This window comes from Hypanus sabinus, unplaced genomic scaffold (genome assembly GCF_030144855.1).
Source record: "Hypanus sabinus isolate sHypSab1 unplaced genomic scaffold, sHypSab1.hap1 scaffold_1416, whole genome shotgun sequence".
In the NCBI taxonomy this organism is placed as follows: domain Eukaryota; kingdom Metazoa; phylum Chordata; class Chondrichthyes; order Myliobatiformes; family Dasyatidae; genus Hypanus; species Hypanus sabinus.
This window is the reverse complement of record NW_026779489.1, coordinates 19,644-42,260: the sequence shown is the minus strand read 5'-3', so window position 1 is coordinate 42,260 and position 22,617 is coordinate 19,644. Positions and strand designations below refer to the sequence as shown.

General features: G+C 42.3%; 1 protein-coding gene across 3 annotated transcripts in view; it reads right to left on the bottom strand.

Moving 5' to 3' along the window:
- The window catches only part of LOC132386954 (NACHT, LRR and PYD domains-containing protein 12-like), a 53,613-nt gene that overhangs the window by 15,423 nt on the left and 15,573 nt on the right, over nucleotides 1-22,617 (bottom strand). For 2 of the 3 annotated variants that reach the window (XM_059959309.1, XM_059959310.1), the window contains 4 exons: nucleotides 17,076-17,230; nucleotides 15,544-15,637; nucleotides 13,148-13,582; nucleotides 11,292-11,459 (listed from right to left, as the gene is read on the bottom strand). In XM_059959309.1, coding sequence (XP_059815292.1) covers nucleotides 11,292-11,333 — 42 coding nt within the window. In that variant the 5' untranslated portion in view covers nucleotides 11,334-11,459; nucleotides 13,148-13,582; nucleotides 15,544-15,637; nucleotides 17,076-17,230. Of the gene's footprint in view, nucleotides 1-11,291; nucleotides 11,460-13,147; nucleotides 13,583-14,876; nucleotides 15,001-15,543; nucleotides 15,638-17,075; nucleotides 17,231-22,617 lie in introns of those variants that run through there. The other variant, XM_059959312.1, reaches the window with a different exon arrangement.

Here is a 22,617-nt window from a genome sequence, read left to right as displayed (position 1 = left end):
AATATGAAATATGAAGGTCGACTAGTGAATAACATAAAATAGCTTACCAAAAGGTCCACCTGATATATGAAGAGAGAAAGAGAGGAAAGTAGATATTGGGCCGCTGGAAAATGACAGTGGACAGATACTGTCAGGAGACAAGGAAATGGCGGAAGGTATTAGTAAGAATTTTACGTCAGTCCTCACTGTAAAAACACTAAATCATACCACATATTTGGGAATGTCAGGTGACAGAAGTGAGTGTATTTGCAATTATTAAGGAGAAGGCACTTGGCAAGCCAAAAGTTCTGAAGATGGAGGAATCCAGATCAACTGCACCCGACTGCTTCTGAAAGAGGAGGCTGAAGAGATTGTGGAGACATTAGTGATGATCGCTCAAGAATCAGTAGATTTTGGAATGGTCCGGAGGACCGACCATTTTAAATTATAGGACCGTTAGTCTGATCAGTGTTTGGGAAGATGTCGGCAGTCGATTATTGAGGATAAGGTTTCGGGGTATTTGGACGCACATGATAAAAAAAGGCCAAAATCCATGGAAGGTATGATGCCTGATAGAACTGTCGGAATTTTTTGTGAGAATACCATGCTGGGTCGACAACGGAGATTCAGTGCAAATTGTTTACTTGGATTTCCCAAGGACCTTTGACTAGGTGCCCCACGTGACACTGCTTAACAAGACAAGGGCCGACAGTAGGACAAGAAAGACACTAGCATAGTTAGAGGATCCATGTTTTTCTCCAGACAGATTTTGTCTGACTGTCAGGAAGCACAGAATGGGATCAAATAGGGCTTTTTCTTGTTGGATGTTGGTGACCAGTAGTTGGTTTTGTGACAGTTTCTTTTTCCATCATGTCAATGATTTGATGGCTTTATGGCCCAGATTGCACATGTTATGAAGAGGGAGGGAGAGGAAGCGTTGAGGAAGCAGGGATTTCCACTGAAGAAAAAATGGACATATCAGTGGCAATTGGAATATAGTATAGGGAGGTACATGGCTATACACTTTGGCAGAAATAATGAAGACTCAGACTATTTTTGAGAGTTGTAAAGAGTCTCCGGAGACCTGGTGCAGGATTCCTTGCAGTTTGTCAGTGTTAGGAAAGGTAAAAACAATGTTAGCGTTCATTTTGAGAGGATTAGAGTATAAGAACAAGCACTGGCTAGACTGCACTTGCATATTGTGAATGGTTTTAGATGCTGATCAGAGAAAATATGTGATGGCATTGTGAAAAGTCCAGAGAGGAATCAAAACTAACAGAACCAGTGATATTAAACCTGGTTTTGATGAGAATGATTCCTGGATGGAGTGTGTAAGGATGAGGGGGAATCTAATTTTAACCTGTAGAATATCGAAAGGAATTGATGCTTGTGCTTCTTTATTAAATGGAAGAAGTTCACTCTTGTGTAGGTTAAGTTTATTGCCAGAAAACTGGCTGAATTGATCAAGAAGTGAAATCATTGGGGGTAAGGAAGTGGACAGATTTGATAGAAAACGTAATAAATCATCGGCATAAATAGAAATTTTATGCTCAACACCCTCCCCCCAGATCCCCGTCAGTTCAGTACAACCTCGAAATGCAATCACCAGTGATTCTATAGTGAAATCAAAAAATGCCATTCCTTGATGGGTGCCACGTTTAAGGCTAAATGACTGGGATTGCTGAGAGTTAGTCAGAACAGAAGCAGTAGGACATAGGTATAACAATTTGATGCAAGAAATAAAACTTTGACCGAGGTCAAATTTTCCTAAAAGCTCAAAAAGGTAATTGCACTCTACACTATCAAACACTTTCTCCGCATCAAGAGAAATAACGCACTCAGGAGTCCCAATTGAAGGCAAGTATAAAATAAGTGCCATATATTACAAAAGGAAAGACGATTTTTAATAAAACGGGTTTGGTCATCAGAAATAATAGGGGTTTAACATTTTACAATCTTTGGGCCAAAACTTTGGCCAAAATTTTAACATCAGCATTTAACAAAGAAACAGGCCTATAAGAGGAACACTCTGTTGGATCCTTATCTTGTTTGGGTGGAAGGATAATTATTAAAGAAGCATAAGCATTAGTATTTTGTGACCTCCCTTTTAAGTATTTAATAATCAATTTACTTATCTTGGTATTACAGTTACAAGGAATTTCAAGGATCTTTTTCGTGAAAAAATTGTCAATCTTTTAAAATCTACACAACAGAGTTTGCCACGATGTATATCTCTGGCAGGTCATGTTAATGTTATTAAAATGTATATACTTCCTAAATTTTTATATTTATTTCAATCTAATCCAATTTTTATTTCTAAAACCTTTTTTGACTCCTTGAACTATTATTTTGTCCTAACTTTGAAAGGGTAAGCATTCTAGACTTAATAAAGCTTACCTCCAAAAATCTAAAAAAGGTTACATGGCTCTACCTAACTGCCGTCTATACTACTGGGCAGCTAATATGCGCTGTCTTACCTTCTGGTCCTTTTTTCATAGCCAGTCTGATGGGTGGCAATGGAGTTGAACTCTACTAAGGATCTCTCAGTTTCTGCACTTCTTGGATCTGCACTCCCTAGTTGCTTGCCTGGACTAATTGTTAATCCTCTTGTTAGAATTACTCTGAGAATATTGGCCAAGTTTAGAAAATTTAATGGTCTTCATGGTTTCATCCTCTCTAGTCCTATTTTGCATAATCACCTTTTTTTTACCTTCAGTGCACAATTCAACATTTCATGATTGGTATAGAAGAGGCATTAGGCATTTTGAAGATTTTTTCATTGATAATTGTTTCGCAACTTTTCAACAATGTTCTGCTCAGTTTAATCTACCTAATGCTATTGGAGTATAAAAGTTGCATTGTTTGCTGTGTAACCAAAACTATGTAGTCAGCTTTGAACTTGCTATTCGCTAGAGAATGAAATCTTAATAATGTAGAAGACAATGGTGTGTTAATAAGAGGAAGGTAAGAGATGTGGATTATGTAGTCTGAGTCTTCTATTTGCTATGCATGAATCCAATTGAATGCAGAAGACAATTTGGTGTGTTAATGAGAGGTAGCTAAGAGATGGTTTGCTTTGAACTTGTTTGTTGTGTAACCAAAACTACATAGTCAGCTTTGATGTAGATTACGTAGTTTGAACTTGTTATTTGCTATGCATGTACCCAATTTAGTAGGAGAATGAAATCTTAATAATGTAGAAGACAATGGTGTATTAATAAAAGGAAGCTAAGAGATGTAGATTAGAACATGATTAAGTCAATGGGTAGAAACAATAGTGGCGGATGTACTTGTGATACGCACCTATAGACCGATTGGATATGCTAATGCAACTAAATCAGTTGATTGCTACAAAAAATGCTATGCACAAGGATCGGTGGGCAATCAACGACTAGCTCACTACCTGTCTCAGCTTTGATTTGCAAATTAAAGTTTAATACTTCTTGAAGAATCTTCTGCGTCTCTTGGTTGTTTGTGGGGCACGAGAAACCACGACAATGCCCATATTATTACTACATGTTTATCTTGCACTGTATTAATCTCTTATTTTGTAGTTGGGTTTTTCTCGTAGTAATTGTAGAAATGCATAAAAAAAATTAAAAAAAAGAAAGGCATTGAGAGGATGTGGAGATGATGTTTCAAAGTGGGGGAGTCTAGAACCAGATGGAACAGCCTCAGAATAGAGGGACGTCCATTTGGAACAGAGGTGAGGAGATCTTTTAGCCGAGGAGTAGTGAATCTGTAGAATTCATAGGCACTGACAGCTGTGGAGACCAGGTCACTGGGTATATTTAAAACAGAGGATGAAACCTTCCTGATTAATCAGGTCAGCGAAGTTCACTGGGAGAAGGCAGAAGAATGGGGTTGAAAGGGATAGAGCATCACTCATGTTGTAATGGCAGAGCAGTATCAATGGGCCTAATGGCCCATTTGTGCTTCGATGCCTTATGGTGATATGATGTGTAAAGACAACAGAACATTAAGGAATGTCAGTGTGGCTGTATTATGATCGAGATGGATGCTGCCTGACATTCATGCTGTAAGATGGTGATCACTTCCTGAATGCAGGCATGGGCTTCCTGATTAACTGAAGAATTATGAATTACACATCAAATAGTCTTCAAGCAACATACAGCGATAATGGAATTAAGGTAATCGAGGATGCAACTAAATATGGTTGGGCTTAGGACATTGCACAGAGAAATAAGAGCAATGATGTCCTGGGTTTGATGATTGATCTCCTGGAATAGTTACCAGTAGGGAATTGGAAAGCTTTTCCATAACATGAATAATGGACAATAATTATGGAACAAATCAGCATAAATCCCTGAATTATGTACACTGTACTGTACAATAATCCCTCAGTTTCACTACTACCAGGTCTGAGGAGTTACAGTTGTGAAAGAGATTTAAAGGTTTACCAGTAAAGCAGATGTCTTCAGATGATGAATTTATGGATGAGCATCATATTTACAGATGCCTCCTCTTACCTTTAGATAATACGACTGATTAATTACATTTAGCGCCAATGAATCCCATCAAGAACAGAGTCACTCACAGGTGTAACACCCTTCATTTTCTAATACCACTCATGGTTGAATAGGTCAGATCTAGGACAAGACAATCACTGTTTGTGAACTCCAGGGAGAGTGACCTAAAATGGTGTGTCTCTGCCTCTCATTGGTTAGATATTTTGCAAGCTAGCAGATGACTTTTTCATTTTCTTTCCCTTTCTCTTTCAGGACAACCTATTGATCCTCTTCCTTTTTAGGACTGTTATGTACCCCTAGGGTTCATAATTTCTGTGGATGATCACTTTAAAATGTCAGAATGAGACTGGCTTTTGGACACTGTTGGAGCTGTCACAAAGAGAGAGAGAGGTAGGAGTCCAGAGCAAATATGGGAGCGAGGGGGAGGGGGAGAGGGGGAGAGGGGGAGAGGGGGAGAGGGGGAGAGGGGGAGAGGGGGAGAGGGGGAGAGGGGGAGAGAGGGGGAGAGGGGGAGAGAGGGAGAGAGAGAGAGAGAGAGAGAGAGAGAGAGAGAGAGAGAGAGAGAGAGAAATTATAATGTATGTTACGGTTTCTTCTGCCAGCTTGTTCACCTTTTCTTCAAGGACAATTTGCCTGCTTATTAAGATTCCTGCAGAAAGAGCAGGGCAGAGCTGGTTGATGGACAGCCAGTGTCCAACACGTGGTAACAAAAAGCAGGTCTGCTGGGACACAGACACACACCACGGGACACTGAATGAACTTTATGCATCCTCGTGAAGGTGGGGGCTCTCTCTCTCTCTCCCTCTCCCTCTCCCTCTCCCTCTACCTCTCTCCCTCCCTCCCTCCCCTCAACCAACTACCTCAAACTGAACTGGACTCTCTTCATGGTAATTCCAGACTCCAGTGTTTTCCATTTCTGCTGGTTCTTTAACCTGGTCACGGGGTACATGACAGGACAACCCATTGATTTTTGGGATCATGAGATATCAGCCAGTCAGCAGATTTATTTTATGTTTTCCTTCTTCTTCCCTTTTACATCAAACTATTGATGTTTGTGTTCATGAGATATCAGCTTTGTGCGTGATCTTTCACCTCTAAACAATCTCAGAGATTTTTGAGGAAGCTCCAGGAAAGTTGCTGAAGGCAAGGTTGTGGATATTGTCTACATGGATGTCAGCAAGGTATTTGTCAAGGTTCTGCATAGGAGGTTAGTCAAGAAGATTCAATTGCTCAACATTCGAGATAAGGTAGTCAACTGGATTAGATTATTATTTTTGGAAGAATCTGGAGTGTAGCTATAGACTGTTGTATTTCTGATTGGTGCCTGTAACTCGTGCAGTTTCACAGGGATTGTTGCTGTGCCGGAGTCTGTTGTTGTTTGTCATCCATCTGGATGAAATTATGGTTAACAGAATCAGCAAATTTGTGGATGACAACAAAATTGGGAAGGTGCAGTGGACAAAGAGAAAGATGACAAGAGCTTGCAGTGAGATCTGGACCAACTGGAGAATGACTTTAAAAGGTGCCAATGCAATTTAATGCAGACAGGGACAAGATGTTGCACTTCGGATGGACCAAGCAGGGTAGATCATACACAAAGACTGGTAGAACAGAGTGATCAGGGAATACAGGTCCATAGGTCATTGGAAGTGGGGGCAAATGTTGATAGGCTCTGAAAGAAAGTTCCTTAGCGCATTGCCCTTCATAAATGAAAATATCGTGTACGATATGATGTTGTATAAGACGTTGGAGAGGCCTAATTTAGATATTATGTGCAGTTCTGCACACCTACTGCAGGACAGATGGAAATAAGTTTGAAAGAGTACAGAAAAAACATTACACGGATTTTACCTGGATTGGGGGACCTAAGTTATCAGAAAAGAGTGAAGCGATTAGGACTTTATTCATTGGAACATGGAAGATTGAGCGAAGACTTGATAGACATGTACCCAATTACATGGGGTACGGATAGGATAAGTGCAAGTAGGCATTTTGTACTGAGGTAAAGAGGTACTACAACAAGAGGTTATCACTAAAGGGTGAAAGATGAAAAGTTCAAAGGGTACAAAGGTGAAACCTGTTTACTCAGAGGGTGCTGACAGTGCAAAACTAGCCAGCCGGGCACGTAGTACAAGCGGTTAAGGAAAGACTGGATAGATACATGCGTCATGAGGGCATAGAGCGCCATGGCATGGTGCAGATCAATGGGAATAAGTAGGTTCCATAGTCTGGCATGGAATAGATGGGCCAAAAGGCCTGTTTCTGTACTGTACTTTGCTGTGACTAGGACAAGTCACCCACACATTGTTTGGGAACTCACGGAGCCAAGACCAGCTGTGGTTAGCTGGTTTCCCTCCCTCAGGTACTGCAGTGAAGCCGGTTGGCCCAATTGACAGTTTAATCCTGGATTAATGAGATAACGTGAATCTACCCAACGGTTCAGCCAAGATTTGAAATTAGTTTCAGACCGAATGCCTTTTGGAAGTCCAGATATGCAGCCACTGCTCTTACTTCACACTGATAAATACAGCAGGTGATACAAGAAAAGGTGTTACTAAACCTGCTGTTCCAAGTGCTCCCCACCTTCAAAACTGAATCCAAAAGTTTGATCTGATATATGAAGATTGAAAGAGAGGAGAGTGGATATTGGGCTGCTTGAAACTGACAGTGGAGAGGTACTGTCAGGGGACAAGGAAATGCCGGAAGGTATTAGTCGGCATTTTGCGTCAATCTTCAATGTAACGTGCCAGAACGTGCCAGATATTTGAGAATGTCAGGTGGCAGAAGTGAATGTATTTACAATTATTGAGGAGAAAGCACTTGGTAAGCTGAAAGTTCTGAAGATAGAGGAGTCCAGATCAACTGCACCCGATTGCTTCTGAAAGAGGAGGCTGAAGAGATTGTGGAGACATTAGTAATGATCACTCAAGTATCACTAGATTTTGGAATGGTTCCAGAGGACTGATCATTTTAAACTATAGGCCAGTTAGTCTGATCAGTGTTTGGGAAGATGTCAGCAGTCGATAATTAAGGATAAGGTTATGGGGTATTTGGACGCACATGATAAGAAAAAAGGCCAACATCCATGGAAAGGAATCTTGCCTGACAGAACTGTTGGAATTTTTTTAGAGAACAGCATGTTGGGTCGACAACAGAGTCAGCACAAGTTGTTTACTTGGACTTCCCGAGGACCTTTGACCAGATACCGCACATGACACCATTTAACAAGATAAGGGCCGACAGTAGGACAAGAAAGATACGAGCATGGATCCATGATTTTCTCCAGACAGATTTTGTCTGACTGTCAGGAAGCACAGAATGGGAACAAATGGGGCTTTTTCTTGTTGGATGTTGGTGACCAGTGGTGTTCTGCAGTGGCTGGTTTTGGGACAGTTTATTTTTCCGTTATGTCAATGATTTGAAGTCTTTATGGCCAAGATTTCATGCGTTACGAAGATGTGGGGAAGGACAGGAAGTGTTGAGGAAGCAGCGATTTCACATAGACCAACGAATAAAAAGACAAATCAGTGGCGATTGGCAAGTAGTATAGGAAGGTACATGGCCATACACTTTGACAGAAATAATGAAGGTGCAGAGTATTTTTGAATCTAGTAGAAAATTCAGAAATCAAAGTTACAAAGAGTTTCAGGAGACCCAGTGCTGGATTCCTTGCAGTTTGAGTCGGTGTTAAGAAAGGCAAAAACAATGTTAGCATTCATTTCGAAAGGATTAGAATATAAGAACCAGTAGTACCGGTACTGGCCAGAACACACTTGCATATTGTGAACGGTTTTAGATGCTCATCAGAGAAAATATATGATGGCATTGTACAAAATCCAGAGAGAAATCTAAACTAACAGAACCAGTGATATTAAACCAGATGTTTATGGGAGTGATTCCTGTACTGGCTGGAGTGTGGAACGATGAGGGGGAATCTAATTGTAACCTGTGGAATATCAAAAAGCATTGAGAGGACGTGGAGATGATGTTTCCAAGTGGGGGAGTCTAGAACCAGATGGAACAGCCTCAGAATAGAGGGACGTCCATTTGGAACAGAGATGAGGAGATTCTTTAGCTGAAGAGTAGTGAATCTGTAGAATTCATTGGCACTGACAGCTGTGGAGACCGGGTCACTGGGTATATTTAAAACAGAGGATGAAACCTTCCTGATTAATCAGGTCAGCGAAGTTCACTGCGAGAAGGCAGGAGAAAGGGGTTGAGAGGGATAATAAATCACCCATGATGTAATGGTGGAGCAGAATCGTCGGGCCTAATGGCCAATTGTGCTCAGATGCCTTATGGTCTTATGAGGAGTAAAGTCAACAGAACATTAAAGAACGTCCGTGCGGCTGTCTTATAATGGAGGTGGTTACTGCCTGGCACTCATACTGTAAAATGGTGATCAGTTCCTGAATGCAGGCATGGGCTTCCTGATTAACTGAGGAATTCTGAATTAAACATTCAATAGTCTTCAAGCAACATACACCAATGATGAAATTAAGGTAACTGAATATGGATGGGCTTAGGACATTGAGAAATAAGAGAGGCAGGATTTAAGGGTCAGGCAGCGTTTAAGGGTTGGCACAACATTGTGGGCTGAAGGGCCTGTACTGTGCTATATTATTCTATGTTCTATGTCCTGGATTTGAATGATTGATCTCCTAGAACAGTTACCAGTAGGGAATTGGAAATGTTTTCCATAACACGAATAATGGACAACAATTATGGAACAAATCAGCATAATTCCCTGATGGTCCACTGCACTGTAAAATAATCCCTCAGTTTCACGGCTACCAGGTCTGAGGAGTTACAGTTGTGAAAGAGATTTAAATGTTTACCAGTAAAGCAGACGTCTCCAGATGATGAATTTATAGATGAGCATCATATTTACAGATGACTCCTCTTGCCTTTGGATTATGCCTCTGAATAATTACATTTAGCGCCAATCACTGCTAGTGAGCATCAGTGAGAGGGACCTGAAATGGTGTGTCCCAGTCTCTCATTAGTCAGATATTCAGCAAGTTTTTTTGTTTGCCCCTTCCCTTTCAGGACAACCTGTTGATTTTTTGGGGTCATGAGATATCAGCCAGTCAGTAGATTTATTTTACGTTTGGTGCTTTCTTCTTCCCTTTTAGATCAAACTATTGATGCTTGTGGTCATAAGCTATCAGCTTTGTGCGTGATCTTTCACATCTAATCAATCTCAGAGCTTTTTGAGGAAGTTACCAGGAAAGTTGATGAAGGCAAGGTTGTGGATATGGTCTGCATGGACGGTATTTGACAAGGTCCCGTATGGGAGGTTGCTCAAGAAGATTCATTTGCTTAGCATTCAAGATAAAGTAGTAAACTAGAATAGACACTGACTTTTTTGAAAGAATCTGGAGTGTCACTATATACTGTTGCATTTCTGATTGGCGCCTGTAACTCGCGCAGTTTCCCGGGGATCAGTGCTGTGCCTGTTGTTGTTTGTCATCTATATCAATTATCTGGATGAAATTACAGTTAACAGCATCAGCAAATTTGCTGATGACACCAACATTGGAAGGTGCAGTCAGCAAACTGGAAGACTACAAGAGCTTGCAGTATGGTCTGGTCCAACTGGAGAATGGGCTTAAAAGGGGTCGATGCAATTTAATGCAGGCAAGTACAAGATGTTGCACTTTGGATGGACCAAGCAAGATAGATCTTGCACAGCGACCAGAAGAACAAAGTGATCGGGGAAGCCATAAGCCATTGGAAGTGGCCGCAAATGTTGATGGGCTCTGAAAGAAAGTTTCTTAGCGCATTAAGCTTCATAAATGAAAATACTGTGTACAGTAAATGGGATATGATGTTGTATAAGACATTGGTGAGGCCTGATTTGGATATTATGTGCAGTTCTGCACACCTACATACAGGACAGATGGAAAAAAGTTTCAAAGAGTACAGAAAAATATTACAAGGATGTTACCAGGACTGGAAGACCCAAGTTATAAGAGTGAATGGGTTAGGACTCTATTCATTGGAATGTGGAAGACTGAGTGGAGATTTGACAGAAGTTTAAACAATTACATGGGGTATAGATAGGATAAATACAAGCAGGCATTTTGTACTGCTGTAAAGAGATACTACAACAAGAAGTTATCAGTAAAGGCTGAAAGGTGAAAAGTTCAAAGGGTACAGAGGTGAAACCTGTTTACTCAGAGGAGGCTGAGAGTGTGGAACGAGCTAGCAGTGCAAGCAGTACAAGCTGTTAAGAAAAGACTGGATAGAAACATGCGTAATGAGGGCAAAGAGCGCCATGGCCCAGTGCAGATCAATGGGGATAGGCAGTTACAGTAGTCCAGTATGGAATAGATAGGCCAAAAGGCTTGTTTCTGTACTGTACTTTTCTATGACTATGACAAGTCAGCCACACATTGTTTGTGTTCTCATGGAGCTAAGACCAGCAAGTTTCCCTTCGTCCAGTACCGCAGAGAAGCCAGTTAGCCCAATTGACAGTTTAATACTCATCCTGGATTAATGAGATGAGGTGAATCTGCCCGATGGTTCAGCCAAGATTTGAAATTAGTTTCAGACCGAATGCTGTTGGAAGTCCAGATATGCAGCCACTGCTCTTACTTCACACTGATAAATACAGCAGGTGTGAAAGGAAAAGGTGAGGCTGAACCTGTAGTTCCCAGTGCTCCTCACCTTAACAGGTGAAACTAGATCTGCTGGAGACAAGTCAGAAATCAAAGTCTCCATTTGCATGTAGAACTCGTAGAACGTGAAGGAGATTAATACCGATCACTATTCCCTCTGATACCAGCAGTTCAGTGACAATACACTAAATACACTCACCTCATTTTCTTCTCGATTGAAATGTCCTTCCTTCGTCAACATCCAACCGAGTCTCTCAACCTTTTCTTCAATTGCTTGCTGGAGTCTGTCTTTGTAGAACTTTGTCAGTTGGTACAGTCGATATTCACCCCCCCTCTGCCAGGAGGTCAGAGATTTTAAACACTGGCTCTGTGAATATAAAAAGGAAAAAGTAGGCTTGAACTCATATATCCCTCATCTCCACCGCTCTCACCTAACACAACATAAAATGTGTCTTGAACCTGCCTACAAATAAAAAATTGGATTAATTCTCCATCTCCAACACCATCACACTGAACACAAGGGCTCCCCAGGGCTGCGTGCTCAGTCCACTGCTGTTCACTCTGCTGACCCATGACTGTGCTGCAACACACAGCTCGAACCATATCATCAACTTTGCAGATGACACGATCATGGTGGATCTCATCAGCAAGAACGAGTCAGCTTACAGAGAGGAGATGCAGCGGCTAACGGACTGGTGCAGAGTCAACAAACAGTCCCTGAATGTGAACAAAACAAAAGAGATGGTTGTTGACTTCAGGAGGGCATGGAGCGACCACTCCCCATTGAAAATCGACGGCTCCTCGGTAGAGATGGTAAAGAGCACCAAATTTCTTGGTGTTCACCTGGCGGAGAATCTCACCTGGTCCCTCAACACCAGCTCCATAGCAAAGAATGCCCAGCAGCGTCTCTACTTGCTGCGAAGTCTGAGGAAAGTCCATCTCCCACCCACCCCCATCCTCATCACATTCTACAGGGGTTGTATTGAGAGCATCCTGTGCAGCTGCATCACTGTCTGGTTTGGAAATTGCACCATCTTGGATCGCAAAATACTGCAGCGGATAGTGAGGTCAGCTGAGAAGATCATCGGGGTCTCTCTTCCTTCCATCACGGACATTTACACTACATGCTGCATCCCTAAAGCCAACAGCATTATGAAGGTCCCATGCACCCCCATACAATCTCATCTCCCTCCTGCCATCTGGGAAAAGGCCCCAAAGCATTCGGGCTCTCACGACCAGACTATGTAACAGTTTCTTCCCCCAAGCTATCAGACTCCTCAATACCCAACGCCTGGCCTGACACCTTGCCCTGTTTTCCTGAGTATTATTTATTGTAATGCCTACACTGTTTTGGGCACGTTATGCAGTGCTGGGTACGTCTGTAGCCTAGTGTAGTTGTTGTTGTGTGTGTGTGTGTGTGTGTGTGTGTGTGTGTGTGTGTGTGTGTGTGTGTGTGTGTGTGTGTGTGTGTGTGTTTTCTTCTCCTCTGTGTTGTTTTTTTACATAATTCAGTCTAGATTTTGCAATGTGTCATGTAACACTATGGTCGTGAAAACCGCCTCGTTTTTACTATGTACTGTACCAGCAATTATGGTCGAAATGGCAATAAAAGTGACTTGACTTGACTTGACTCCAACACTTGTTTTAAAACCTACCTAACAATAACCTAGGCATTTCGTAATAGAAGGAACACATTTAATATAAACCAGTCCATCTCCCATCCGACCCGCTCACCTGTTTCAGTTCTGGATGGGCAATCAATGTTGGGACTGTCAGTAATATTCACTTCCCAGAGATACTCTCTGCATCCTGGCGAATACATTTCCCCTGATTCACATCCTTCTAATACCCTTCTTATCTGCACAGCTGCATTTCCTCCAATACACGCCCTGGAAATCCTCAGAGCATGAAGTGTATTTCCTGTAGTGGGATAATGGCTGCCCACTACACCGCATGTACCACACCCACACATTCTCCCCCACCACGACCAAGGTCTTGCCTTTACCCTCCTCCCTGCCACATTTTGCGAACCCATCACCCTCATATTTCACTCACCCGCTCCTTGTGGGGGACTTGACAATTCCATGTTCAATGAGTTTCCGAGCTGACAGGCGGTCACCTCTCTTGTGCCGGTTCCAGGGTCCTGATCGGTGTCTCTGATGTTACTGTCTCTGGGCTGACAGGCAGTTGCCTCACTTGTGCCGGTTCCAGGGTCCTGATCGGTGTCTCTGATGTTACTGTCTCTGGGCTGACAGGCAGTTGCCTCACTTGTGCCGGTTCCAGGGTCCTGATCGGTGTCTCTAATGCCACTGTCTCTGGGCTGCATTTCCTCCTCCTCCTCCTCTGCAGCCGGACCGCATTCCATTGGGACATCGCTCTCAATCTGACCCTGCTTTGGCACCTTGCTCCCCGTGTCCCGATCATCTTCCCTCAATGATCCACCTGGTATAAACTTCTTCAGTACTTTCCCTATGCGTTTCAATTTCCCACCTGAAATAAGTGATGAATTACAGGTGATACAAGTATGATTTAGATCTGAGCAAAACTGATTCAGACGGCAATGGAGCCGAGACTCTGACTGACCAGATTTGGAGTGGAACCGTGCTGGGTAATATGAACCGAACATCCGCCAGGTGACCATGCCTATAAGCCCAGTGACTGGACACATTCCCTCCCAGTAAAATTACAGGATAGACACAGTAATACTGATCACTGAATTCACAACAGTTGAACACATGGATGACCAAAGGATCTTGATGCGATGGTGTCCAGTGATACCGGGAAATATCACTGCAATTATCTTCCACAATCTAACCTCTCCCAGCGTCACTGACTGTCCAGTAGTCTGTGTCACACACAGACCAGCAATGGGATTACACATGACCCAGCCTGCTGCATGATACACTCTTCAATCGCTTTCTCACACGATGTCCATTCCCCTTGGTCACAGACTGACCATTCCCTTGAGGTGCACATTGTCCGGTAACCTGGCTCGGAGTCTGACCATTCTCTTGGGATCTATGCTGACCGCTCCCCTCATTCCTATCTTATCCGCCATCTGATGATTGTCATGTAACAGCTATATAAGTCATTGGCAAAGTCTTGCTCAGAGAGCTTTGTGTGTAGTTGTAGTTGCTAATCTATAGGATGGAGGTGATTAAGCTGGAAAGAGTGTAATGGAGAATGGCCACTAGGGTACTGGAGTAGGGTGTTGTTTTTTGTATTATATGTTTCAGCTGGGACAGTTTGCCCTGGAGCTCAGGATCTTGAAGGGTGACCTTACACATGTATGTGAGCATAAAGTAATCAGGGGCGTAGATAGGTTAGATGGTCATAGGCTTTTTTTGCAGGGTAGAGGAGTCTAAGACTTCAGCGCAGACATTCAAAAAGAATGGAAGGGACATTTTTTCATGAAGCGGGTGAAGGATATAAATTATGTGCATCCAGAGGAGGCTGCAAACAGAAATATAATTACAAAACTGAGAGCATGCGGGCAGGAAAAAGGATAGAATAAATTTACAAGGAAAATTTGGGAAAGGCTGAAGGAAAACGGGGCAAGCTCAGACATTAAGAACAGCATGAATTAGAAGGGCAAAGGACCTGTTTCCAGGCAATAATAACTTTTTTTTTAGTCCACCTGGAATCACAGATTTGAGCACAATCACAATTCCTACAGGTGACAGAGACATTTTATCATTGGTTATACTGGGTTTCCCAGCAGGGATCCTGGTAGTTTGAACTCAGGTAGACGATATTCTCAAGAGGGAAATATTTAGAAACTCACGTTCACCATTCTTCCAGAACACAGACATTCACTGGGGTATTGAAACTCCGAAGCAGACCACAAATGTATCTACAATCAGCTGCCTCCTGATCCTCAGCGATTCCCAACACCGGCAGTGATCTCCGCTCTGCTACAGAAAACAGATTTCAGAAACACCCCTCTTCTCCTTTGTGCAGCAGACAAAAAAACAGGGGTGGAGTTCATAGCTTTCCTTCCAAAACCTGAAATGCTGTGTTACCGCACAATTTCTGAGATCCTAGAAATGCTCCAATTATCTGGTTCTGAATTATATAAATGGAAGTTGGAGATGTTTGATCATCAGTGCTTATCTGAGGTGAAACGGACCCTGAACCTGAATATTTACATAAACCACAAGACTGCGGTTCTTGTCTGTGTTTCACTCACAACCACCTGATTCAGTAATTCCTGCTCCTTTCACTCAGGTTCTTTGCATCATGAGTGGAGTGATTCGACTATTACCGGTGTCAGGTCCCTGCACTTGAACTGTTAGATTGATCAATTACTCAAGGCTGCTTTACCAGTGGGTTAAATGATAATGCATGATAAATCTTTTCTATGCCCTGTTAACATATGGGTAAGATTCTTCATCTGCACTACTGTGTATAAACGCGACAACAGTTTTATTTAAAAATCCCTGTGATCATACCTTTGTCCATTCTGATTGTGACTGACGATTGTTGATTGTCGCCGTCTTGTTTACACTTTAATCTTGGCTGGAAGCTCTACTTGCTGCTGATGCCCTGAGTTACACGAAAAGCAGACAGTGAGTCAGAGAGAGTACAATTACTTTGCAAATATGACAGTATTTCCATCAGAGAAGCAGTTGTCTTGGGGACCAGACATTCCCAGTTAATAACAACTTCCATACGATGCTTGTCTGTCTGTCCACTGATAGCTGGCGCATCTACTGACAGATTCACAGAGCAATAGAGACTGAATTCAGAGCGTTCAGACCAATGAGACAATGCCAATCATACTGCCCACCGAGATGGTCACAATTTCCTGTGATGGGCCCATTTCCCTTCTGGCCATTTCACTCCATCTACAAATCCCAGCTGCTTTTTGAATTATGCGTCTGTGCCTGCCTCATCCACTTCCTCTGGTTGTTTCCTCCACATAATCCCCAAAATCTGCATGAATCCGTTGCTGCTTGGGCTGGTTTTGCAATCTCTTTACCACTCCCTGTCCATTTAGATCCCCTAGATGTTACGATAATCTTCTCTGTGAACAGCAACTACTATCTTTGTGCATTCTGTGAACTTAGCAGTCAAGTAATCCTTGTGCAACCGCATCCAAATCATTGCTATAAAATAATGACTATCAAAGGTCCCAATCTGTAGCGTCGCGGCACACCACTATTTACTCGTCTCTATTGAGAGGAGAAACCTTCAGCCAGCACTCTTTGCTTCCTACCTTGAAGCTAATTTTGAAAACATCCAACTTGCTCTCTCCGGACTGTATGGGACCTGATCATCGAGACCAAGATGCCATGTGACACCTTGTCAAAGGCTTTGCTGAAGTCCCATGTGCAGCTTCCATGGGAACATAACTTTGAATTTCCACTTCTGCTTAATGTCACGTTCACAGGTTCTGACAATGTAATTAGTAGAAATGTACTTGATGAGGTCAAGCTATGTAAATGTAAACTATTGGTTCCGATTTGCTAGTGAGGACTGAATAAAATGCGATGTTGGGACATTTTCTTTTAAAAAAAAATGGTCTGTTCTTAGAAGAGGCCTGCACAACAATATATTCGAGGGTAAGTACATCATTGCAGATTGCAATAGCCAGAGGAATCAATGGCATGTTGCTGCAGTTCATGATAATTCCACATTTCTACAGTCACTACGGCATGACACACTTGGGGCTTCTTATAAAGGGAGGAAATTGTCAATGCATTTTGAGATGATCATAATGTAACGAGTAAACAGCAGAACTGACGAAAAGCTACTTCAGATGATGCAGGACCTTCAAATGAACAAATACTGAGAGAATGTGAGTGACTTTAGAGCTGGGCTTCTAAAAGCACATTACCAGACCTGGAGTGATCGCAACTGAGTCCGACAGAGGTGTAACTGGTATCTCTGGGCACATTCAGTCGACTCCTCCTATTTTGTATCTTCCTTTGTACAGGTATGTAATGTCTAAAGAACCAGTGTTTGAGTAAATGAGACTCACCAAACTTTCTCCTGACTGAATCAATGGAAACTCTGAGTCAGAAAGGTTCTCTACAGTTGGTCCTCGGGCTGGTTCACTTGTCGCTGTTCCCTCATTTTCAGTTGTGCTTTGCTTCCATTTGGGGTTTTTCTTCCAACAAATCTCTCAGCACAGGTCTAAATTTAACCAGAGAGATAATGAAGCACATTAACAATATGAAGGAGAGAAAAAAAAATATTTCTGCACAATGTTACAAAAGTGATTCTCACTGAAATTTAAATGCTGAAAACAAATAAAATGATCTCAGTGAACAAATCTGTAATTGTTCCTCACACGTCACAAATCCTGATACGGGATACGGAGGACTCACCATTCAATCATGTCTGATATTTGTTCACCCCAATGCTATATTCCTGCCTTCCTCACATAAAGTGCTGGAAACTCAGTACATCAGATTGGATCTGTGTAAAAAGACACCGTGGAAGACCCAGTATCAGGACTGGGACTGTCCAAGATGATGCGTGATATGCTGAATGCTTAATTGAGCAGTTTGGCCCAGATCTCATCCTTGCTCATACCTATAATGGGGGAGGTACTACACCCAATGTTCTGTAAAGGTAGTAAAAGTGATTATCGGGGTAGTATTAAAGGTAGTAATAGTGATCTTTCGAGAAAGGAAACCGAAAAGCTCTTGAATTTATAGTAAATGGACCGTCTAGTTATTCGCTGCTCAACATTAGTTCTGTATTGTTAAGCACTTCAGCATCATTACTTCACAGTACGCTCCCTTGGACAAGGTGAAATTATTATTATTTTTTCTTGCGTTATTCATTACTATTTCCTGGATACCAGAGGGAGTCCCAGTGAAACAATTTTGACCACTTTATTGACTTTTAACATCTCGTCTATAACAGGGAGCACGATAATGTTCCATATTCAATCGTGATTAATATGCATAGAATGTAACGTGGTTCGGTCTCCAATGTTCTCACTAATTACTATTTTTGCTGCTACGTGAATCAACCATTGCTCTGAGCTGGAAACACGGACTGAAAAAAAAGCGGCATCTTAGATGCGTCCTCTTCTGTAAAATCCATCTATGAATATTTAGGATGAAGACATTACTAATTAATGGATAGGATAAAAATGCAGTACAACTAAACATATTCAGGTTTCATAAAGATTTATCTGACAGTATTTAATTCCATCTGCACTGCAACAAAGGCTCCGTTCGTGGGAGAATTTTGATTACGCAGACGCGCAGTTTAGAGGGAACAGTGACGGGTCTTTCTCTCCAAGTTACCCCCACCTTATAACAGTGTTTTGTCCACTGCCTTGCCAGCGAAAGCCTGCTGTTACAAACATGCAAATCGTCAATATTCAGGCCCAGATCTCATTCATATTCATATACGAGATGGGTGAGGGTTTGCCTAAATGGGAAATTGCACTAAATGGCTTCTTTGTTAGGTACAACAGTATACCAGCTCATTAATGCGAATCTGTTAATCATCTGCCTGCAACTCAAAGCATAAACACATGCAGATATTTTCAACGGGTTCAGTTGTTATTCAGGCCAAACATCTGAAATGGAAATAAATGTGATATAAGTGACATTGACCGGAATATACACTGGAATTTAGATGGATGAGTGGGGATCTGATTGAAATATATAAGATTATTAAGTGATTGGGCACGTTAGAGGCAGGAGAAATGTTCCCGATGTTGGGGGAGTCCAGAACCAGAGGTCACAGTTTAAGAATAAGGGTAGCCCATTTAGAACAGAGTTGAGGAAAAACTTTTTCACCCAGGGCGTTGTGGATGTATGGAATGCCTTCAGAAGGCAGTGGAGGCAGATTCTCTGGATGCTTTCAAGAAAGAGTTAGATAGAATTCTTAAAGATAGCGGAGTCAAGGGATATGGGGAGAAGGCAGGAACAGGGTACTGACTGTGGATGATCAGCCATGATCACATTGAATGGGAGGGCTGGCTCAATAGTCTGATGGCCTACTCCTGCACCTATTGTCTGTTGACCGTGGAGTGATGGCTGGTGCCAGACCGGGTGGTCTGAGTGTTAAGGAAACTCATCAGCTACTTGGATTTTCACGTATAAATCTGTCGGTTTACAGAGAATGGTCCGGAAACAAACCAAAGGAACATCCAGTGAGCGACGGTTCTAAAGGCCTCGTTAATGCGAGAGCTCAGTGAGATTGGACAGACTGATTAAAGGAAGGCAGCAAGAACTCAAATAACCATGTGCTCCGACAGTGGAGTGCAAGAGAGCATCACTAAAAGCCGAAAATAGAATTTGGACATGGTACAGCCGCAGTAGACCCTGAACAAACACTCAATGCCACATCATTAGGTACAGGGGTACATAAAATGCTCCCACGGAGTGCAGACTTCCATACTTTTTTCAACTGCCAGTGAGATTTATTACAGGAATTTTTATCCTAAATATACGACGTCTTTGCTAAAATAGTTTCAGTCATATTCTCCATTCATCCACTAACAGCGCATGAGACAGATTCAACTCTGATTCTTGTAATTCAGCGAAAACAAACAGAATCTCACAGATATTTCCTGAAAGGGAATTCACACCAACCAACTATCAATGTACTAAAGCTTCTTTGAACTCCGGCCATTGGATTGACATTCGTTCTGAAAAACAAACATCACGGCATGCGGTGACTCTCCTCAGGTCTGAGAAACAGGCAATGAAATGAACCCATCAACTCCTTATATCGTCAGTGTGGATAGACCCCACCTCCACATCCTGTGCACTGTATTCGGAACTGTACAGAAAGTCTGGTACAGCCGATAGAGTCAGGTTCCCGATGGAACTGGTGAAAGTTGCTTTCGATTGTTGAAGGAAATAATCAGGATAATTTCAAACAAGAGAAATTCTGCAGGTTCTGGTAATGCAAGCAACACACACAGAATACTGGAGGAATTCAACAGGCCAAGCAGCATCTATGGAAAATAGTACAGACAATGTTGCGGGCCAAGAGTTAGTCCTGCTGAAGGGTCTCGGCCTGAAAGTTCGATTGTACTCTTCTCAAATGTTGCCTGGCCTGCTGAGTTCTTCCTGTGTGATCAGAATAGTTTACTGCGAGAAGCTGTGGTTTCTTTACTGTTCGAGTAACTATCACAAAACATGCGGCTTGGCACAGTTCCATTTCCAGAAGATTGAAACCATCCCAAGGTGAAAGTAATAGAAAGAAACTGTTATGAGAAATGCTCTGCGGGTAAGGAACAGCTGTAGGGAGAGGAGCAAAGTTAACAATTCCCATTCACAACCTGCCCTCAGAATAGCTTCAAACATTTTCAGGCTTAGTGCAAATCGCCAGCATCTTGAGTTGCTGCTTGATTTCTGCTGTTTGACTGACAGATGACAGTGAGGGCGGATTTCAAACACACTTTAAACACCAAACTCCCGGTTGTATTAGTACTGGTGTGAAAAAGGCACAGCCCATTTAACACAGCCTCTTCATGTGCAGGATGGAAGAGGAACGTATTCTCTCCTCAGATTAGCAGTCATTGCTGCCAAAAGAACTCCAGAAACAAACAAAGGAGCCCAGAATAAAAAATGCTTCCTCTGTACCTCTTAAAAATGGGTAGATTGATCCCCGGTCCATTTTACCTGGGCGAAAAACTGTGATATCCCATCACCCAAGCTCACAGGACTCACAGCTAATCCTGCCACTTAACCACACGGCAAGTCTCAGACTGGCAGCTGTAGTCAGTAAGTTCCCAGCAACCAATAACCATCCACTGGAAACTCCTGTTTCTCAGCAGAAGGATGAAAATCACGTCACATCTGCCGAAGCGTAAAACACTGGTAGTTCAATATTCCCGGAGTCATCATACCTGGATTATAACCCAAGCACGAAAGCACTCAAGACTCTTTGCTGCCGGTAGTATGCTCCAGCGTCTCGGTCATACCCAGTTCAAAAACTAACACCCCCACACCAACCCATGAAACACTAGGAACATGTTTGTCCTCTGAATGGGCAAGAGATCGTGCTGCAAAACCCGGCTGTGGGTCACCAGATGGCGGGAATATGTCTCACATTGTCCCCTGAAGCTAAATTGAACACGTTATCGTTATCTTATTGAATGAGACATTGCCCAGCATAATTAATTATCACATTTTCTGCAGGGTAACAAGACTAAAATGTTATCTTGATAATTATGACATTGAAAGTGATGTGCTGGAAACTGTATATGGGATAGGATCTGTGGAAAGAGAAATAGTGGAAGACCCAATATCAGAATCTTGTCAGAGAAAAATGCTGCCCATTTAACGAACGTTCTGACCATAAAATATAGGAGCATAAATAGGCCATTTGGCCCATCGAGTCTGTTCTTCCATTTCATGGTTGTTCCATTTTCCCTCTGAGCCACAATCTCCCATTCTCTTCCCAAGATACTTTTTCGGTTCATCCTCTATTTTCTTGCTCCATATTACTATCTTTTCAAACTGCAGCGTAAATTCTATCATATTTTGATCACTGGCCCAGAATGGTTTATTTAATTTAATCGCTCTAATAACTTCTGGTTCATTGCACAATACCCAACACAGAATATTTTATCCCCACATGGGATCAACCACAAGCTGCTCTCAAAAACCATCTTAAAGGCATCTAGAAGTTCCGCCCCTTGGGATCCAGCACCAACCCGATTTTACCATGTTAAAATATCCCATGACTATCGTGACATTGCCCTTTTGACGTACTTTTTCTACCTGTGGTTGTAATTTTCAGACCGTGTCATTACTACTGTGTGGGAGTCTGTATATAATCCTCATCAGTGTCTTTGTAACTTTGCAGTTTCCTAGCTCTACCCACAGTGATTCAAAACCTTCCTATCCTATGTCACATTTTTCTGATGATTTGATTTCATTTTTCACCAAGAGTCACGCCATCCTTTCTGCCGACCAGTCTGTCCTTTCGATACAGTGTGTATCCTTGGTTGTTAAACTCCCAGGTAAAATATTCTTTCAGCCACGATTCAGTGACACCCACAACGTCATACATGCCAATCTGTAACTTTGCTGCGTTCATCTATCATTCCATATACTGCTCACCTTCAACTGCAATACTGTCACTCTTGTACTCTGCCTTTCCCATTTTGTTTGCTTTTACGTTGCAACTCATCCTATTGACTGCAATTTTGCCCTATCATCAGCCTCACCATTCTAGCAGTTTCACTGCACACTGCCTCTTTTTCTGAACCAACTACCCCATTCTCAGCATTATAACTCCAGTTCCCATCCCACTGCAAAATTAGCCCTCCTGAGTTGTTCTGGAAAACCTGGCCACAAGTATCTTGGTTCCCCTGGGATTCTGGTGTAACTCATCCCTTTTGTACAGGTCATACCTTGCCCGACGAGACCCCAATCATCCATATATCTGAACCTCGGTCTCCTGGACCAGTTCCTCAGCTACCGCCAAATCATTCCATTCTTGTCCTCGCTGGTATATGGCACAGCAGGCAATTCAGAGATTACCACCATGTAGATCTTGTTTCTCTACTTTCTACCTAGCTTACTATATTATTTCCC